The sequence below is a fragment of the Gymnoscopelus microlampas genome (genome assembly GCF_963454915.1).
Source record: "Gymnoscopelus microlampas genome assembly, chromosome: 15".
Taxonomy (NCBI): Eukaryota; Metazoa; Chordata; class Actinopteri; order Myctophiformes; family Myctophidae; genus Gymnoscopelus; species Gymnoscopelus microlampas.
Window position 1 is genome coordinate 35,241,523 of NC_139952.1, and position 19,752 is coordinate 35,261,274.

General features: G+C 42.1%; 1 protein-coding gene across 10 annotated transcripts in view; it reads right to left on the bottom strand.

Annotated features, from left to right (window-relative positions):
• The window catches only part of macf1a (microtubule actin crosslinking factor 1a), a 290,975-nt gene that overhangs the window by 252,649 nt on the left and 18,574 nt on the right, over window positions 1-19,752 (bottom strand). Inside the window, exon 1 of one of the 10 annotated variants that reach the window (XM_084080021.1) lies at window positions 9,669-10,382. The exons of the other annotated variants lie outside the window; for them this stretch is intronic. Coding sequence (XP_083936147.1) covers window positions 9,669-9,762 — 94 coding nt within the window. The 5' untranslated portion in view covers window positions 9,763-10,382. Of the gene's footprint in view, window positions 1-9,668; window positions 10,383-19,752 lie in introns of those variants that run through there. 10 annotated transcript variants of the gene reach the window in all.

Below are 19,752 nucleotides of genomic sequence, written 5' to 3' on the forward strand. Positions count from 1 at the left end.
AAAGGAAGAGAGGATTATCAGTAATGATTCTCATCCTAAAAAGAGAGAATGAAAGCAGGAGAAACCGAAAGACAGCAGATAGATTGTGGGGAGAGATAAACAAAAGAGAGACTAACATCTCTCCTGAAAGAGAGACTGTACAGTAGATTAGCAGCCTAGCCTTAGCCTCACAGTACAAGGCAACAATGAGGATAATTTAATTCATTTCATAACTCTTCCCACCATGCACCTCACTGCTAGACTCTACCTTCAACACCTCAATCTCTTCATTGTGTGAAGGTGACAAAAATAAAAACAGGGAATTGAATCAGGGATGACGAGGGAGAGAGAGAGACAGAGAATGAGCAAGAAAGAGAGAAAAAGTGCAGACAGTGTAGCTAGCATCACCAACCGCTTTTGTGTCTGTCTGTGTGTGTGCCGTGTGTGTGTTGTGTGTGTGTGTGTGTGTGTGTGTGTGTGTGTGTGTGTGTTGTGTGTGTGTGTGTGTGTGTGTGTGTGTGTGTGTGTGTGTGTGTGGTGTGTGTGAGAGAGATACTGTCCCCTATAGGGCTTCTAGAATAGACACCATGATTAATTTATTAAGCGGTCCTCTCTTTACTTCCCTCCTTCTCTAACCTCTACTATATCCATCTCTTCCTCTCACCTCCCACTATGCTGTTCACTCCACCCATCTACCTTCATCCTGACAGGTCTGCTGCATTTCACACACACACACACACACACACACACACACACACACACACACACACACACACACACACACCAGATATCCCTGGAGTGGGTGCGTGTGTTTTGTTTATTTGCTACGATCCCCATTAGCTGTGCTAAAGCATACTGTAGTTAGCCTTCGTGGTGTGTGTGAGAGGTCAGAGCAATATGTCTTTCTGTGTCCTCATGGAGCCTCCTTATTGATTCGATCAAGGCAAGACTCCAAGCGCCTTGGAGCACACACACACACACACAGTTTTAAAGAAATGATGCTGACCCGATTTTTCCCCACCAAGTGAATAGATGTACACCAACACATACATACACTAACGGATTGCCTGCAACTTGCTTTTTGTGTTTTGCATTGTGGGACCCCCTAACAGAGGCCGCAGAACTCAAATGACTCCGGTGAGCTCTAGAACCATCAGAGAGAACTGACCCAACGTTGAGGAAACATCCTGTCAATGTTACAGAGATGTGGGTCAGCCAAGAGAGCCTTCTCTGTTACAGTCTGGCTTCAGTCAACAACAGCATGAATACGTTGCCTGTGTACTGCTGAGAGGAGAGGAGGAGAGGAGAGGAGGCAGTATTTCAAACAGAAAGTCGGTATTAACGCCCCACTCATTTGGGCATTTCACACGCAGCGCCTCCCACTTGCTCTATCATTCACACTCATATGAATCTCACACACAAATGCATGCACACACACGCAGTCGCGCGCACACACACACACACACACACACACACACACTCACCACACTGTGGAGCCTATTGATTATTGGACTAAGAATCAGCTGGGGACTGGTTATGCAAGAACACTGCAGAGGAAAATGAAAGGATGAGAAGGGTGTGTGTGTGTGTGTTTGTGTGTGTGTGTGTGTGTGTGTGTGTGTGTGTGTGTGTGTGTGTGTGTGTGTGTGTGTGTGTGTGTGTGTGTGTGTGTGTGTGTGTGTGTGTGTGTGTGTGTGTGTGTGTGTGTGTGTGTGTGTGTGTGTGTGTGTGTGTGTGTGTGTGTGTGTGTGTGTGTGTGTGTGTGAGATGCCTAGGGTCTCTTTCTGTGGGTGAGCAGGCATCCCAGTGGACCCCAGAGCTAACAGCTGTTCCCCTCATCACTCTGTACATCTGTGAGCATTTGGTTTTCCTACTAGCTTTTCACATTTACACTTTAGGCACTTGGCAGGGGCTCCTTTCCAGAGTCCTACTACTGGAAGGGAGTGAGCAGACCTGGTGTCAAGCCATACCAGTCGACCCTCCTTTTTTTCCCAGGGATTCTCCCATATTTTACCCTTCTGTCCCACCCACTGTCCTCCCGTTTTAACATTTTCCATTTTTTTTATCAGCTCACGTTTGCCGATGGTGGACATCCACAAACAGAATGTTAACAGGATATTAACAGGATCCTGGATGGTCTATTCTACAGCAACACAACTACTGCAACCACTGGCCACACGAGGAGCGGCTGTGCAGGACTTCACATCTCAGTCATCGTTTGGTCACGCCTGCTATACTGGATAGAGATGTAGCACTGACTGCGATCAGTTTTCCCTCCGGCACACACATTGCTGGAGAATGGGGCTAAACAGGAAGTACAGTAACTCACGGCGGGAAAGAGGGAAGGAAAAACAGGGAGGGCGAGGGATGGAGAGAGAAAGTTACAGAGAATGAATGGTGGGAGTGAAAAGAAAAGGCGAGGGTGATAGGACGGAGAAGATGATAGAAAAATCTATATTCAGAGGAGGAATAAGGATGTTAGAGGACAGAGGGACAGAGAAGGACAAAGAGACAATTATTCTAAAGATGGGGCAACAGCCACATATCCTATGAGACAACTACTACTAACATCAAGCTCATTAATTTTGGACTGAAATATTTGCCAGTGAAAGTCAGACCTTCGCCTTTACCAAATACTACTGACCCATTTTAGAATTGAAGCAACTATATTTACAAACTACTATTGACTGATGAATTTCACTTTATTTATTCACTCAGACAAAAGATTTTTGGACTCATGTCATTTTTGGGGTACGAAGACGTGTGCCTCCAGTGACAAACTCAATGGGAATGAAAACGGTATAGATCTATGAAAGAAAGAGAGAGAGAGAGAGAGATTGAGAGAGGATACTGTATGACTGAGAGGAAGTGTTCTTGCGGGCAGTGGTCTACCATGCGAAGGGAGGAGAGAGAGAGACAGAGAGAAAGAGAGAGAGTTAGAGGGGGAAACTAGGCCACGTGGAAAAATCCAGCTGTAATGATCCAACTCTAGAACTAACAGTAGCCAATGGCTGGCCTGTCTGCATCTCTATCCATCCATCTTTGTTTTACACATATTTCGCTCTCTTCTATATTTCTCTCTCCATCTCATTCTCTACTTCTTTGTAGTAGAGAATCTCCCGTTCTCTCTCGTCTCTGTCTCTCCCTCATTATGGCTGCATATATCTCGCTCCAACGGTGTATCTCGCTCAGGGACTTAGACCGCTTGGTCACCAATAACAATATTTAGGAGGAGGCTAGTGTAAAATTGAGCCTTTTATTTAAGTGGGCTACTACTTTAATGGGAGGAGGCCGTGGAAAAACACTGGGGTTCTGTAGGCTTCCGTGTAAAGCACCGAAGAGGCAGGCAAACACACGCAACAGATTTGACAGGAAGAGCTAGCCTCACTCAGCTTGCTACTTCCTGTGTTCCATAAAAAAAATGGGATGTCCGTCAGCATTTCCCACCTCTCCACACCTTCCTGACGATCTGTCCCCTTCTGTAGTGTACGGTTATTGGCCTGTGTGTGTGTGTATGTGTGTTTGGATTTCTAACATACACATTCACAGTCTCACATGGCCTTGGCCTGAGGACTGATCTGGCATCAGTTAGACATAGGAAAGGACTAGGCCTTCATACAGTCCTCTACCTAAGGTCAGAATGACAATAGGAAGATGCATTCTATAGTAGGTAATAACAGGATGAAGTTGTCTTCTTCAATTTGAGCTCTTTTATGCTCTTATCTTTCACAATATAGCAATATAGCTGAAGTTTCAAAGTTACAGCAACTCAATGTGGGTTGCTGGGTTCATTACACTCACAGGGATCCGGGCCATGCATTCGCATACTTATATTAAGCATGTTTGAGTCACTTTTATAGACTCACTTCACTTATAGACTAGAAGGTGTTCATCGTGTCCTTGAAGTTAGTAAACTCTGCATTGTTCTTTGTCTGCCGTCTTTCCCTCCCTGGGTCCTTGGCCTACATTTGTCTCTTCCAAAGCCTATCTCTGTATAGATTGCATGTTTCAATTAAGCTCCCCTTAGGCTTATGTAATGGCTAATAATGCTTGGGCTTGTGTTAAGGGCCATTACTATAGAAACAAAACAGCAGAGATGCTTGGATCCACAATGGTGTTGACAATTTAGTTCTACCATTACTTGATGAATGCAAAGTACATTACGTACATTGCGTAATGTTGCCTGGTGCTTAATTTGAATTATCTGACAGTCAATCTGGCAGTCCCCTGAATGCGTGTGTGTGTGTGTGTGGGTGTGTGTGCGCCTCATGTCCACATGTTTTTCCACATGCAAGCCCAGCCACCATTGCCGATATCCTGCCATTGTTACCCGCACACATACTGTACACACAAAACACACACATATTAGACATATATGCACGTACACGCACACACCCCTACTGAATGATTTAAGTCCTACTGAATGTCCCCTCTCCTGTTTCAGTCAGGTGATGCCACGGGCACGACCTCAAGTTCACATTTCTCACTCCATTCTTCAGCAGAAATTCTACAACAAGTGACACATAAACAGAAGAAACATAGACACACAACAGCATGCCATGGGGTCAACTTAACAGCAACTTCAATGATGCATTGATTCAAGTACACACAGAGAAAGGAAGGGAAGAGAGTGTACGGAAAGAGAGTTTGTGTATGGGGGGGGGTGCAGTGAAGGAAAACAAAAGGGCAGGAAAAGAAAGAGCGAACCCGATATCATGCACTGGACGACTGGCGTACAATAGCGGCTCGCTGCTTTCAAAGGCCGTACAGTACACTGCAGAGACACACGGCAGAGGGACTCCCATTGAGGCTCTGGGCCTTAACCCATTCAATCCGGGAACAAATCTGTGTCATTTTTAGATTTCTTTACCATATATATATATATATATATATATATATATATATATATATATATATATATATATATATATATATATATATATATATATATATATATATTTGTATAGATATATATATATATATATATATATATATATAGATATATATATATATATATATATATATATATATATATATATATTATATATATATATATATATATATATATATATATATATATATATTTTTTTTTTTTTTTTTTTTTTTTTTTCCCCCAAAGATTTGCACACATTTTTACGATTTTTACAAAAATAGCAGACTACAAGCTCATAGCGCGGCACTCGATGCAGCGCTATGAGCTTGTAGGTCTGCAATTTTTTAATAGCCATCCAATATGCGCTATACTATAGCTAAAATCTAAAATGACACGGATGCATTCCCAGATTGAATGGGTTAATGTGAACCTATACATGACATGTCCTATACGGTTACACTGTGCGTTGTGTTGATAGAAAACAGAATGCAGAGCTCCATAAGCTGTGGGCCTCAGGCCACCCGGCAAGTGGCAATCTGGCAGAATGCACACAGCACTAGGCTATACAAAACATTTATTTTCAAAAAGAGTTGTAGGTTATGAGGTCATGCCATATTACTGGTATTATCCTTCAACTGCTTAAACAAATAACAATGAAGATATTGTAAACTGTTGTAGCGGAATTTAAATCAAAATACGCACGTCTCGGTTACAATTCAGGCAGATTACTAAATCTATTGTCATACTATGGCACTTAAATGTAAATATATTTTACCTATGTGTCCATTTATATAGGAAGTAACATTAACAACTGAAATATAAGAAACAAATAAGAAATGATAAACATACACGTTCATTTTAGAAGAATTCTGATACTGTATTTGTGGGTGAACAGAACTGCAAATAAATCATTGACCTATTTGGCTGTTTGGATCTAAATTATATGGTTGGTAAAATGTTGGTAAATAATATATTGCATGAGTACTTGGCTGAACGGATTTGAACAGATTTTTTTTCCCTGTCTTGGTCTGCCGTCCAAACTGTTCCTTTGGAAGACTTTTTTGTTTTAGGGTAACGTGACCCTGAAACCAATAATTGTGGTTTTCCCCTGCAGTTACAGTACGTAGACAGAACCGGGAACCTCAGACATGCCTCAGTGCATGACTCAACTGTTCCAGTGTCAGTTCCAGTCAAAACCATTTGAACACAGCCGTCACAACTTAAAGGATGATTTAATCTTACTTGTGCTCTGGTGTCATGCACCCAAAATAGCCAATCTACAATAAGCCGGAAGTTGCCTTATCACTGTGAGCTTGTAGATCTGCTATTTTCAGTGCTCGACAAGTCACATCGCCATGTATAAATCAGGCATTATTATTCAGCATCACCATTACTACGCACCAGTGACTACTATTGGGAAGGGGGTCGCTCTGCAGTCTGTACTGCACATCTCTGAGAGTTTTGTAACTGTAATCATGGTGTGATGTACTGAATGCATCTGTGCTAATTTTACTGTGCAAATGGTTGATTTGTTGCTGCTCGAACGCCAGCCAGCAAGACATTTACATGACGGATCTTATCAGGAGGAACTTGCAATAAATGAGCGTCTGGCTCCAAGTGTTCATTATGCTCATTATGGTGCATTTGACAAGTTGACAAATGGCCGTTGACAAATGCATTGTTTGTTGTGGGGATCTAACCTGTTGGATGGGTGATTATTGTACTCGGCAAATGCAGTGATTGTGACTCTAGGACAGGTGGTTATGCAGGTGTCAACCAGTGATGGAAGAAGTACTCGCATGTTTTACTTAAGTAAAAGTATCGATACCCTATTGTCGGAACACTCTAAAGTAAGTTCACAAGTTTTCAAATGTGTAAAATGTTTTAAAAATCCTTTGAAAATAACAGATCTACAAGCTCACAACGTGTCGTTGAAAATACTACTTGAGTCAAAATCGTACTTGAGTACAGTACCTGAGTACCTGAGTCTGCCTGTGAGGAATGGATGTGACATGATGACGTGTGTTCACTGATTCTGGATGAGTTCTCTGCCTCTGAGAGACAAACGCTCTTCTGTTTATTTCGTATATCGTTGCTGTCGGGCAGAAACCTTATCTCTCCATGTTTTATTTTGCATAAATCAATTATTGGACAGATAACAATCCAAAGTCTTGCATACTACTGGACTGGCCATTTATTAATGCATCTCCTTGTGAAGCCTGTGGTGAAGGTGCCTTACTTTATTTTTCAAAGTAAAGCAACACTGTTGGCACAGAAAAGAGACAGAGAGCGCAACAGAGAAAGAGGGGAGGGGGAATAGCTGCTTTGTCAAATACTCATATTCATTAATGGACTATATTTTATCTCAACACCAGCATTCTACACAGCTCTATATTTATTCAGACATAAACTAAGCCAGACTTGTCAATACAAAGTGCCTCCAAAACAAGGTGTCTCCAAAACATAAATCTGGCTCAAAATGTGGGTGCCAAAGATTCTCAAGTCTTTGATGCGAGTGACCTATTGTTTGGAGTATGTTATTTTTGCATATTGTTACATACACTAAATCAAATTTCGGCTTACTTTTCTGTGACAGTAGCCTTGAATTGACTTGAGGCCTGGTGGAACTGGAACCCTGTGTTGTTGGATTCGGCACAAGATGTATGGCATACAACCCACACAGTTCAACTCATACTGCACACATACAGCTTAAGCGTCAGCTTTGTATGTAACCATGAACTTTTCTCTTTCATCAAGTTGCCAAGGATAATTCCGGGGCATGTGGCTCACAATAGCTAGGTATTATTTCTGTTGCCATAGCAGAGAGATGCTGCAGGTTGTCATTAGGCTGATTTCTCGATGGAGTTTTCTCCTCTGTGGTGTTCAGATAACTTAAGTTGTATTAGAAGGATGACATAAGAGCTAATTAGATGCACCTAGTACTCACACCCCAATGTCTCTCTCTCTCATTCTCACTCAGTCACTCCACTGATCTGTCAGTCTTATTTCTTCAAACTCACTTGTCAGTACATCCGTCCAATGTCAGTCTCTAAAGGGTGCTTTAGAAATTACCCTAAAGACACACACCCGTGCACGCACAACTACACACTACCTCCCAAACCACAAAGAGTCTAGTTTCATTACCAATAATCAATAATTAAAAGCCTCCTCTTTTCATCAGCTCCAGCATCACAGATGTGACCAGTGTCTATTGGCTGTCTCCTACCAGGCATCCACCCCTCCTCCACACACACACACACACACACACACACACACACACACACACACACACACACACACACATCCCCTCCCCATCACACCGTGGTCAATTTCAGTAGAGGCATTCATCTTTAAAGCGCCTCTGTCAATGGGATTATAAAACTGCAAGTCTATTGATGACACTGTTGTGTAGGTGGTAGGGGCAACGATATAAAGATTAAGTGGGTGAGAGAGAGCGGTATCTGCAGCAGTAGCTCAACAAGGACTGCTGTGTCTGTCTGAGCAGTTTTTTCTTTCTGCCCAAGGAGTTTAAAAACTGATCAATTACAAACGCGGCTTCAACCGGCTGTACGTACACAAAGCAGCTTTCTGGTTGTTTATGGGACACACACAGCAAAGGCTGGCTGGGGCCATGTGGGGAAAATTCCCTGACGTTGGCATGCAGGGGACTTAATAAAGACTGCTTCCTTTGACGTGTGTGTGTGTGTGTGTGTGTGTGTGTGTGTGTGTGTGTGTGTGTGTGTGTGTGTGTGTGTGTGTGTGTGTGTGTGTGTGTGTGTGTGTGTGTGTGTGTGAGAGAGAGAGAGAGAGAGAGAGAGAGAGAGAGAGAGAGAGAGAGAGAGAGAGAGAGAGAGAGAGAGAGAGAGAGAGAGAGAGAGAGAGAGAGAGAGAGAGAGAGAGAGACAGACAGAGACAGAGAGACAGACAGACAGAGAGACAGAGAGAATAACAAAGATTGGAGTTGAGAAAAGCAGCCGTTCGCATCGACTCAATGCAGCACAGATTGGGGGCACCGGCCACACTGATACATTGTAGCAGTGTAGCAAAGGAGAGCCTAGCCTAGTATGTAGCCAAAACGTAAACAATGTAACAATCCAGATTATGACAGACCGTGGTAGAGGATCAACTCGGCACACACACACACACACACACACACACACACACACACACGTAGCCATGGTTCACATGACGCTTGTATACACAAGCGTCATGGTGCCAGTTGCCCCTGGGTTTTCGCGGATTTCTTTTTGTTTAGATTGCCAACTCTCACATGTACATAAACGTTCAAATTTCAAATATAAAGTGCTTACCACAGAGCCACGGATGTTACCTCGCGATGCGGACCACATTAAGTACCCGTATCTCCCGTATTGTTCAATAAAAAGCATTTTAAGCCCGTCGCCGGCCATTTCCTTTTTTCAGGTTTTTTTTTTTTTTTAATGTATCAGAGTGCAATACACCTCCCAACCATTAGGTGTCGCATGGTTGAAAGTATCGGAGAACATTTGGAGAAAATGGCCGGCGATCGGATTAAAATGCTTTTTATTGAACAATACGGGAGATAAGGGTGCTTAATGTGGTCCGCATCGCGAGGTAACATCCGTGGCTCTGTGGTAAGCACTTTATATTTGAAATCTGAACGTTTATGTACATGTGAGAGTTGGCAATCTAAACAAAAAGAAATCCGCGAAAACCCAGGGGCAACTGGCACCATGACTGTCATGGAATGACAGTCATGTTTCAGGGCTAACACACACGCTGCCCCGGCAAGGTTTCATTGCTCTCCTCTTTTTTCTAACCCCCCCTTATTCTTTACCTTTATATCGTTCCAAGACGTCTTCATAAGCTTGGGCGAACTCCTTCTCCTGAGAGTGGTTAGTGGGCAGCAGACCCGGTATGAATCCGGCCATGGTCGCTGCTAACCCGGCTGTGGAGCAGCGAGGGGTACCGCAGTAAATCCAGGACTAGGAGAGCCTCCAGTCCTCCTCCTCGCCACAACGCAGCTGTCAAACCCGCTTTGCGTTTAAAGAAGCCACGGCGTCTCCCCGGTGGAACGTTATTCAACGACTCTCCCAGTCGCTATTCAGTGGTTTACCATTGACGCATAATATTAGTCACGTTATAAGCAGTTGGCTTGTTAAGTGGCTAGGTTTAAAAAAAGAAAAATATTTCGAGCCAAAAAAAAAAGACTAAACTAAAGCCTCGCGTCGTCCTACCGTGTAACTTAATTATGCGAATGTAGGAGGATAAATGTCTACTTCGATAAAAGGTTCAATAAACGCTATCTATCCATTATTATTGCGGTGTGTGTGTGTGTGTGTGTGCGGGAACACATCGTCCAGCGCTGCTGTTCTTCTCTCAGTACATCCAGGAGCCTCCTCCTTCCACCCGGCGACTGACTGCTGCTGCTGCTGCTGCTTTATGTGTGAGATATGAGCAGTGTCTCCGCAAGGGGGAGGTGGGCTCTCCCCGGTTCCTCCACACGGACGCTGGAAGAGCTTCCTATCCCTCCCCGGCGATCCCACCCTTTTGTCGGCGTCTATGGAATCTGATGATGGAAGCCGGCCGAGCAGCAGCGAGCATACTTAACTTCCCAGGTTTATCCCAGGCGTAATGGCCGCTTCTATTCGCGGCTATAGGCGGCTTGGCGTGGTTGCCTCTGCCTTCCCTCTCTCTCTCTCTCTCTCCCACTTGCGCTCAGGTTTCTCTATTCTTCCTGCAGTGGCTGTCATCCATCCCTCTGTAGACCAGGGCCACGCCACAAACCTCCGCCAGAGGAAAAATGCATACTGTGTGTGGCGGGTCAATACATGGCTGCCGCGGGTCGCTGTAGGTAAAACAGTGCTGGAGCGCCCCTTGGTGGTACTCCGGTCCTGGTGGTCACCATAGAGTTATATGGCCTGGCCTACCTACCCTACACACGTTGTCATAAATCTTCTGTAAGCCGCTTTGACCAGAGTTGGTGCCTTGGTGGATGTGGACTTCTGCTGGACGCTTTACTGGGACATGTTCCAAGTATAGGAAAAGCCTGCCATCTACAGGCGAAAGAAAATAACTACCTGACAGGTGGGATACTTGAATAATGCAGTGTTTGAGTGAATACACGCCTGTATGCCAATACAGAAAATGTGTTGAAGTATTCTTCTTTAAAACGTAAAAACTAAAGAAAGTAAATGACCCATTTTAAATAATCAACAATTTAAGGAACACTGCAGGGACAAGTGCATCATTTGATCTGAATGTCTTACAGGACTCATTTCTAAAGCCCTGTTGCCTGCCCTGGGTGGAAGTTTAAAAGGGAACATCTTGTCACAAAAGTTAGCCATGTTGCAATGTGGGTTTATTCAACAAAACCAAAACGCCTGCATAAAACAGGTAGCCAATTTTATGCAGGAGAAATCTGCCTATAAATCTATTATCTAGCAAAGGGCACAAACATCAATGGATACTCAGAATCAACGTGATCATCATGATGTCTAAAAGACATAACAAAAAGCAGTGCTATTGAAATGGTTCAGAGGTGAATCATCTCTTGGTTTGATCCATGCAGACATAGACTAAACTTTGAGACACTGGGGTGACAACAACAACACAGTGTCCAACTCATTCACACTGAAACTGTGTAGGTATTGAAGGAACTTGTCGATTTTGTACACTGATTAGTCCATTTGGTTCAGTTTGCAGGACAGGAGTCTCCTGCCCTGCAAACTGGTATCATCTCTGGTATCATCCTGCCAGGAGATGATAGTAACATCATCCATGCAGTGCACTAGGAAAGTCCATTCATGGCCCTGTTGTCAAGATTTCAAGCCAATATTAATCAGTCTTCATTAGGTCAAATGCCTCATTGGACAAACATATTGTCAATAAAAGGTTTATGGATGGAGGTTCAATTGTGTTAAATACAGTAGGTGTTAATAGTTTTTACACAGCTAGCACCTCATCACTATGTCAGTAGGCTAGCACTCAATTGAGCTCAGTCCTTAGGGCAGCCAACATTCAAACATATAAACTTTCAGAGCCAGGTTGTCTGTGGTATGGTTTAACTCCTGCCTCCAGCACATTCTCCACTATGGTTCCCATTGTATCTATAACTCCTGCACTTTCCAACGATCTAAACAACAACATCAATATATTCCAGGAACCAGCCTGGCATACACTACATTTCTTATTAAGCAAACGCAATTTTGCAAGCCTAATCCAGAACACCTGCTTGATGCAAAATGTACACACACCCTGACCATAACTGAAATGATGCAAAATGCACCCACCATAATTGAAATAAATAAACCAACAGTCATGACACCACAACAGACTCTTTCCCAAACTGAGCTTTGTGTACAGGAAACCGATCCATCACCTCGCAACCCATACAGCACTCCTTCTGCCAAAAGGAAATATTTGAGCTTGTGCACAGTGTGGTTTGCTGTGCTACAGTCTATTATCTCAGACAGAACCGAAGGGAGGACTCTAACCTGTAAGCATACAACAGACTGTAAACGGCACTCATTATAAAATGTCACATTTGTCATTGTTGACTCTTTCAGAGCTGAACGCCACACTCTGGAAACAAAATGCCTTTTGGTCACAAAGCGATCAGTTTGTCTTTGAGAGGTTTTCTGTGTTGTATAATCCCAGAGGGAGACAGAGGAGAGGTAAGGAGATAGGGGACACGGGGGGGACAGACAGGCGTCTGTCTGTCTGTCTCCTCTCCTGTCTGTAGACTGGGCAGAAGAAGCAGCCTCCTTCTCCAGAGACGCACTGTAGTGCAGGCAAGGTGTCCTAGCCTTATTTATACTTTGCGGTACAACGTCTTGTATGCCGAAAATAACAGATCTACAAGCTCGTAGCTTGTAGATCTGATATTTCTGGTGTGCGATACCGTCATATGGTTAAGTATAAGTTAGGCAAGACAAGAGGAGGCAACAATGGAACACGATCTCCCTCTGGATGTATGTGTGTGCGTGCAAATGTGCATGCAAAGACGCGCGTGTGTGTGTGTGTGTGTGTGTGTGTGTGTGTGTGTGTGTGTGTGTGTGTGTGTGTGTGTGTGTGTGTGTGTGTGTGTGTGTGTGTGTGTGTGTGTGTGTGTGTGTGTGCGTGCGCGCGCATACAACCTACTCTCCATCTCTCCCATCCCTTCTGGCTCTCTCCATCCATAAGGCAGAAATACTCCACAAATAGGCCAATTTCATAATCGTTCATCTCAACAATGAATTCATCATAAATTGATATGAAAATGCATGTTTGCGATGTAAGAATTTCTAATCTGCTGTGACCCATAAATTAAATCAACGTTTAGCAAATAGAAGCCAGACTTTACAATGAAAATAGAATAATAAATATATTGTTAACCTACAGTATTAATCTATTACAATTCTTGTCAGTTAATGGTTAAATGGTTCTGCATTTTTGTATTTTGTCAGGTTTGCTACACTGCACATCCCACCGTTTTTCCCATCACACTAAAGTGCACCGCCCTACTGCCTTGTCCTCCATTACAGTGCAAACACACATCACATTATCTAGTCACTGGTAAAAATACAAACAGCTGAACACCCCAGGGATCCAAAATATGTCTCTCAAGTTCCAACACACGCACGCACACACACACGCACAGAGGGAATGCAGAGCAAACCAGGCCAGAGGATATTGTTGTTCATTCACTGCCCCTGTCTCACCCACACACACACACACACACACACACACACACACACACACACACACACACACACACACACACACACACACACACACACACACACACACACACACACACACACACACACATATATACTCAAAGACACTATTCGATGGTACTGCCACCAATAAACAGCATAAATGCAGAGAGGAGATGTGGGATGAGAGAACGAGAGAAGAGAAGAGAAGAGAAGAGAAGAGAAGAGAAGAGAAGAGAAGAGAAGAGAAGAGAAGAGAAGAGAAGAGAAGAGAAGAGAAGAGAAGAGAAGAGAAGAGAAGAGAAGAGAAGAGAAGAGTCATGTTGAAGAGAACGAGTAGAGAGAGAATTGGTTATGACTCAATGTGCCAAAATCATACCATTCACTGTCCCCTAGTCCTAGTGTACTGATGTACACACCAGGGGACAGTGGAATGGCTCATGACTGATATGTCATTATTCAATATTGTATATAACACTAAACACACAGCACATAACAATTACCATGATATGCTGTAATAAAGAGAAAACAACCATATGTTGCATACTGTATGTATGTTGTTGAATATCTATCCCCAAAGCAAATCTATACTACTGTATCTGAAAAAAAAGGAGAGCGGGTGTCTGTCTGGAACCGTTACAACCCCACCTAGCGGTGGAGAAAGGACACTACAGCAAACTGCATGAACTCAAGGAAAGAGAGGCACTGAATGACCGATGAAACGTTCACCGCCCTTCTATCTTTAAAGCAATTTGAGTCGACTCTCCTTCTCTTCCTTCTGCTATATAGCGGGATAGTGTGTGTGTGCGTGTGCGTGATGAAACATGCTGTAAACAGTCATGAGTCATATTTCTCCTGTCACTGTCTATCTATGGTGTGTGTGTGTGTGTGTGTGTGTGTGTGTGTGGGGGGGGCAGAGTGAATATGGGCTGCCTGTGAGCCAAGCAGCTTCAACACATCAACAGGATACATGCATTTATAAAGCAATTTTCTAGTCTTTCTGACCGTTCAGAGCTCTTTAATTTGTAGCTCACGTTCACATGCTGACAGTGGAAACCATGCAAGACAACAAACTGCTCATTGGGAGCAGTTAGGGGTTTCGTGCCTTGCTCAAGGACACTTCGATGCACAGCCAAGAGGAGCCGAGGTTCAAAGACGGCCACCCTACAACTCTCTAGAGTCTCTAAATCTATTTATTTTATTTTATCTTCATTCTACAGTTATTTTTATCATTCTACTCTTGCCTGTAACTATCCCATGCTTCACGCTATTGCAGTTGCTGCTTTGACACTTGAATAAAGGTTAATACTAATCATGTATCTACATTTTAGACATTTAACTGAAAATCATAACTAGGCTGATGTACAATGAAGTGTCAGTGTCTTGCGAAAGGACACAAGACATGTGGCTACTGGTGGACAGACTTGTATTTGTGACACAGTTTGTTTACATCATGGCTTCACTGGCTACCCATCCATTCTACAAGGGTCTAATTGGTTCCATTTGTACACTCTCTGAGCTAAATTATCACTACTGTGTGTAGGCATCGAGACACAGATGATGTTTTGTTAACTCTGACGGGCAACAGTGTCTGAGAAGTTGGCCTTGCATTGTTGTTGTTGCTGATAACAGGAATATCTCTGTCCGTACAAGAACCCGTGTCTCACTTTGTTATCCAAGGTTGTTCACTGTTTCTGACTGGGAGCATTATTGCTGAATATCACCCTAAAGTCATCTCTCACTTAATTAAAGCTTACTGGACTAAAATGTTTACGGGAGCAGCAGACTCAGTTAACCAACTAAGCTCTATACACTATATACAGTACCGATCTACAAGCTCACAATGCATCACGATGCGACGCCTTGTGAGCTTGCAGTTCTGTTATTTTAGCTACTGTTTATCATTTTGAAATTCTTTACCTATAATGGTATTTCCAAAATAGGGAAACTGATTAACTCTGTTGTGTATAAATACAGTGTGTGTCTTTGATTAAGATCCCAATCCCAAAATTCAGACAAGTAAAAAATTGTAGCTTGTATACATTCATAGATTACTTGACTCAAAATTACAGGTCACTACTGCAATTTTATTTCAGTATCTACAGCCATTATAGTAAGGCCAGGCAAACCATTTACAGTCTCAACACAAATTTAAAAGGTGTGACGTTTTGGCCCGACTGGTTAACCATTAACCAGCTGGGCCAAAATGTACTGACACAACATTATGCGTTAGAAACGGTTCCCATCTGGAAGCATCCCTCCTCCCTATGCCAACTTTCCTGTCTGAATAAAGTAGCAGTATCGTAAAAATTATGTGTAGCTGTCATGAGATAAATGCCTTTGGTTCCCAAAAATCAGCTGATAAACAAAGCGAGCTGTGTTTTCACAGAGTGAGATTATCATTCTAACCACTTACTGTATGAACTTTTTCAAAAGTCTACAAGCTCACAACACATCTTTCACGTTGTGAGCTTGTAGATGTATTTTTTTTTTATTGAGCATTTTTTTAGCCTCATAGCATAATTCTTTGGCCAAATTGACATTGCTGCCTAAACTCTACTCTCCTAACACTGTTGCTTCATTGTGCCTTATTGCCTATGTCCTCAGCCTATCAGAATGCTACATTCCAAAAACACTTTCTGCCTAAGTCATGTTAAGTCAACTTTTTGAAGAAATTATTTAGGCAGAAATTACTCTTTTAATAAAGACATAGGCAATAGGACAGGGTGAATCAGCAGTGTTAGGAGAGTTAGGCAGATAAAAAAAGCAGACTAATATGACTTACAATAGGCAAAATGACTCTGAGTATTTGTTCTCATGATTGCCAAAGCCAACTAGATGACTTTAGGCAGATAGTGATTTCAAATTTTCTGAAAACCTTAAAAATATGACTTAGGCAATTACGCTATGAGGTAAAAAAAAAAAAACTATTTGTAAAAAAAAGTTTTACGTTTTTGGAAACGTTCTTGAAATGTTTCAGCTATAGTGACATAATAGGGATGCCAGATTGGAAGTGGTTAAACCTGTAGTAGGGCACCGTTTCTCCACTAGGTTGTCACAACAACCCAGAACAATGTGTTGCAAGATGTTCTGACAGCTTTGCAGACAAATAACTTTAACAGAAGTGTTGTTTTATATTCAGCTTGACTTTATTACCATGGCAATATTCAGGCCCTAGGTGTGAAACATGTTGAGAATATCTAAACTCTAACTTTACCAAGAACAACACACTTTAACAGTATGTTACCTACAAATGTGCTGTCAATAACTCTGGTAGGTGAATTAAATGAATACAGATTTCTTTAACTTTTTTTATTTTCTAAATGACATTACAAAACACCATTTTTAAAAAGGGTAGAGAATACATCAAAACAATATAGGTATATACATGGACATATACTGCACATTCAGTGCATACACATATACACATACAGTAAGTACATTTACAGTATACACAATACACAAAGAAAGAAAATACATATACAAAGAGGGGGGGGGCTCTTTATAATGACAAAATAAAACTATAAGTTGAGCGCTGCAATTCAACAACCACCCAGGTTTCATTACCTCCAACCTCACCAAACACCTGCCCACATTTCTTTACTTCCAGCCTCATCAGCCAGAAAATGTAACTCTGAAAGAAAAACAGACATCCTGTCTGCCTTTTTAAAACCTTTGGTGGTCATCCTTGAATCTCATCTAAGTTTCAAAGATGGACATCGTTGCTATTGCTGTTAGTAATAAGATCTGCACTACATCTTCCAGTATGAGGTGTGTTAAGAGTTAAGACCCAATATGATATTTGGCAATTTCGCTGTAAATTACTTTCAATTGAGACAAGAGGGCAGAAACTTGGTCCCAATTCCCAAAGGTTAGCCAAGGTTTTACTTTTTCCCTTCCTAGTAATGCAGTGAAAGCACAATATTTGTCTTTGAAGTGTAATGGAGTGAAAATCATCGTCAAGTATCCAAAAATACAAATACTCAAGTACAGATACTCAAAACAATTACTTAAGTACAGTACTCGAGTAAATGTACTTCGATACTGTGCACCACTGACTGCTTATATGCGAGATACAATGTCTAACTTTTTAATAACCCTGGTCTCATAAGCTCAAATCATAACTTATCTATTAATTCTATCCCTCTATGGGGCACATCACTCACAATTGCCAAGTACATCATTTGAGCTGAAATGAAGGATTTAACAATAGTTACGTTACCATATGGTCTGAGATGTCTTTGTCTCCAAAACTTCAGCCTATTCATATTCGTGATTTTCTCGTTCCCTTTGGTTCTCACTTGAATGTTTGCTATACCCAAAGTATGCACCAAGTGATTTTACAGAGCCAGTTGGCCAACTTATATGAATAAATACAGATAGTAACACGGCGTGTCATTTGCAGTAGATCTGTTGAAAATTACTCTAGCATATGACTTCAAATAAACAGATTTCCATTCACTCTGGTATAAAGAGGGCATTATTGACAGTAAGTAACTCTAACGTCATGTGGACTGGATCTATTGATAATTACTCTGGAATGTGACTTCAGATAATGATAGTGATATTTAAGTATTGTACAGTATGTGACGGTTCACTCACTCACACACACACACACACACACACACACACACACACACACACACACACACACACACACACACACACACACACACACACACACACACACACACACACACACACACACACTCTCTCTCTCTCTCTCATGGAAGATTGTTTTTTAATCTTCTTTTCTGTTTTCCTCACTTCATTGTCTCCCTAACTTATTTAATATATTTTCCAATCTTTTTTATCAAGATAGCCTCTTCCTCCTGTCTCTCTATCTTGCGTTATTTAACTATTTCCATCGCAGTCTCACATTCTTACACTCCAGATATTCATTTTGCGCTGTGATGATTTCCTGCCCGCTCCATCCTTTGACACCCCTGTCTCATTTCAGAAGTCCTTTCTCCACCCCGACCTGCCCCTCTTCTTTTTTTAACCTTGTCCAATTTCACGCACTCTCTCCCTCATCCCCAACAACCCCCGCTTTCTCTCTCAATTCTCTCTCCTCATCCTCCCATTGTAGTGAGTCAATCTTTCTCTCTACCTCTTTATTTCTCACTCCCTGTTCTACTCTCTCTCTCCTCTTTTTCTCAGACTCTAAATTAACATTCTAACACTCTCTCTTTCCCCCTCTGTTTCGCTATTTGTTTTGCTTCCCATTATTCCTACTGTCACTGCTCCCCACCAATCCTTTTCCTACTCTTTTATAACCATGGAAACGGAGGAGGGGGGTTGGGGTTGGGGGGGTATGTCACCATGACAACTGGGGAATTGCAAAAGCAAGGGGTCTTAGATTGAGGCTTCCTTTCAACTGCCGGGAGAAAAACCCGACTCATTGTTCGAGCAAAAAGCTGATGCAGGCAGTACGATGGGCGCCTCAGTTACATGCAGGCAGGCACGTCTGGGGTCCTAAAGTGTATACGCATATATTGCCACCATCACTGCTGCATTCTCACATGCACAGCCTGCCTCTTTGCTGTTCATACACACGTTTGCATGTGTACATACGCATGTACACATGAAATTCATATGAAATATATATATATATTGTCACAATATATTGTAAAAACATTCACATGTCTACAGGTTGTGGCTCTATTTCAAAATAATTTTCTACCTGGCTGTTATTTCTCTAGACTACACAGAAATGATCTGGGGAAACAGGCATTATTGTGACTTCTCTTGTCTATCCGCTGAAATAACTACTTTTCTTTTGCTCCTAAAATGTTGGCATTTAATTTTCCATTCCACTGTTCCCCTAAATTCAAAGTTCTTAAACATTCTTTATTTATTTTTTATCCACTATAGCACTTGGATTCTTTTCTGACAATTACAGTGTAACATACAGGACAGTATGTGACATGTGGAAAGGCTACTAATTTATTCATTTCCAACATTCCATTATACCACAGACGCAATAGAATTTAGGTCAAATGTAAACACACAGTTAGGCTACACATTGTATAGGCTCAATTCTCAATTCAATTGTCAGGGTACATGTGGCCACGCCTAGGCATACTTTATTCTACTGTTGATGTTTAACTCTGACGTCTATTGAACGTGAATGTATCCACAGTGAGATCAATTACATTTTAATATTTACCGCAGAGCGTTTGGTCCACACAAATTAGCAACGAATCCATGGAAACATGGGGA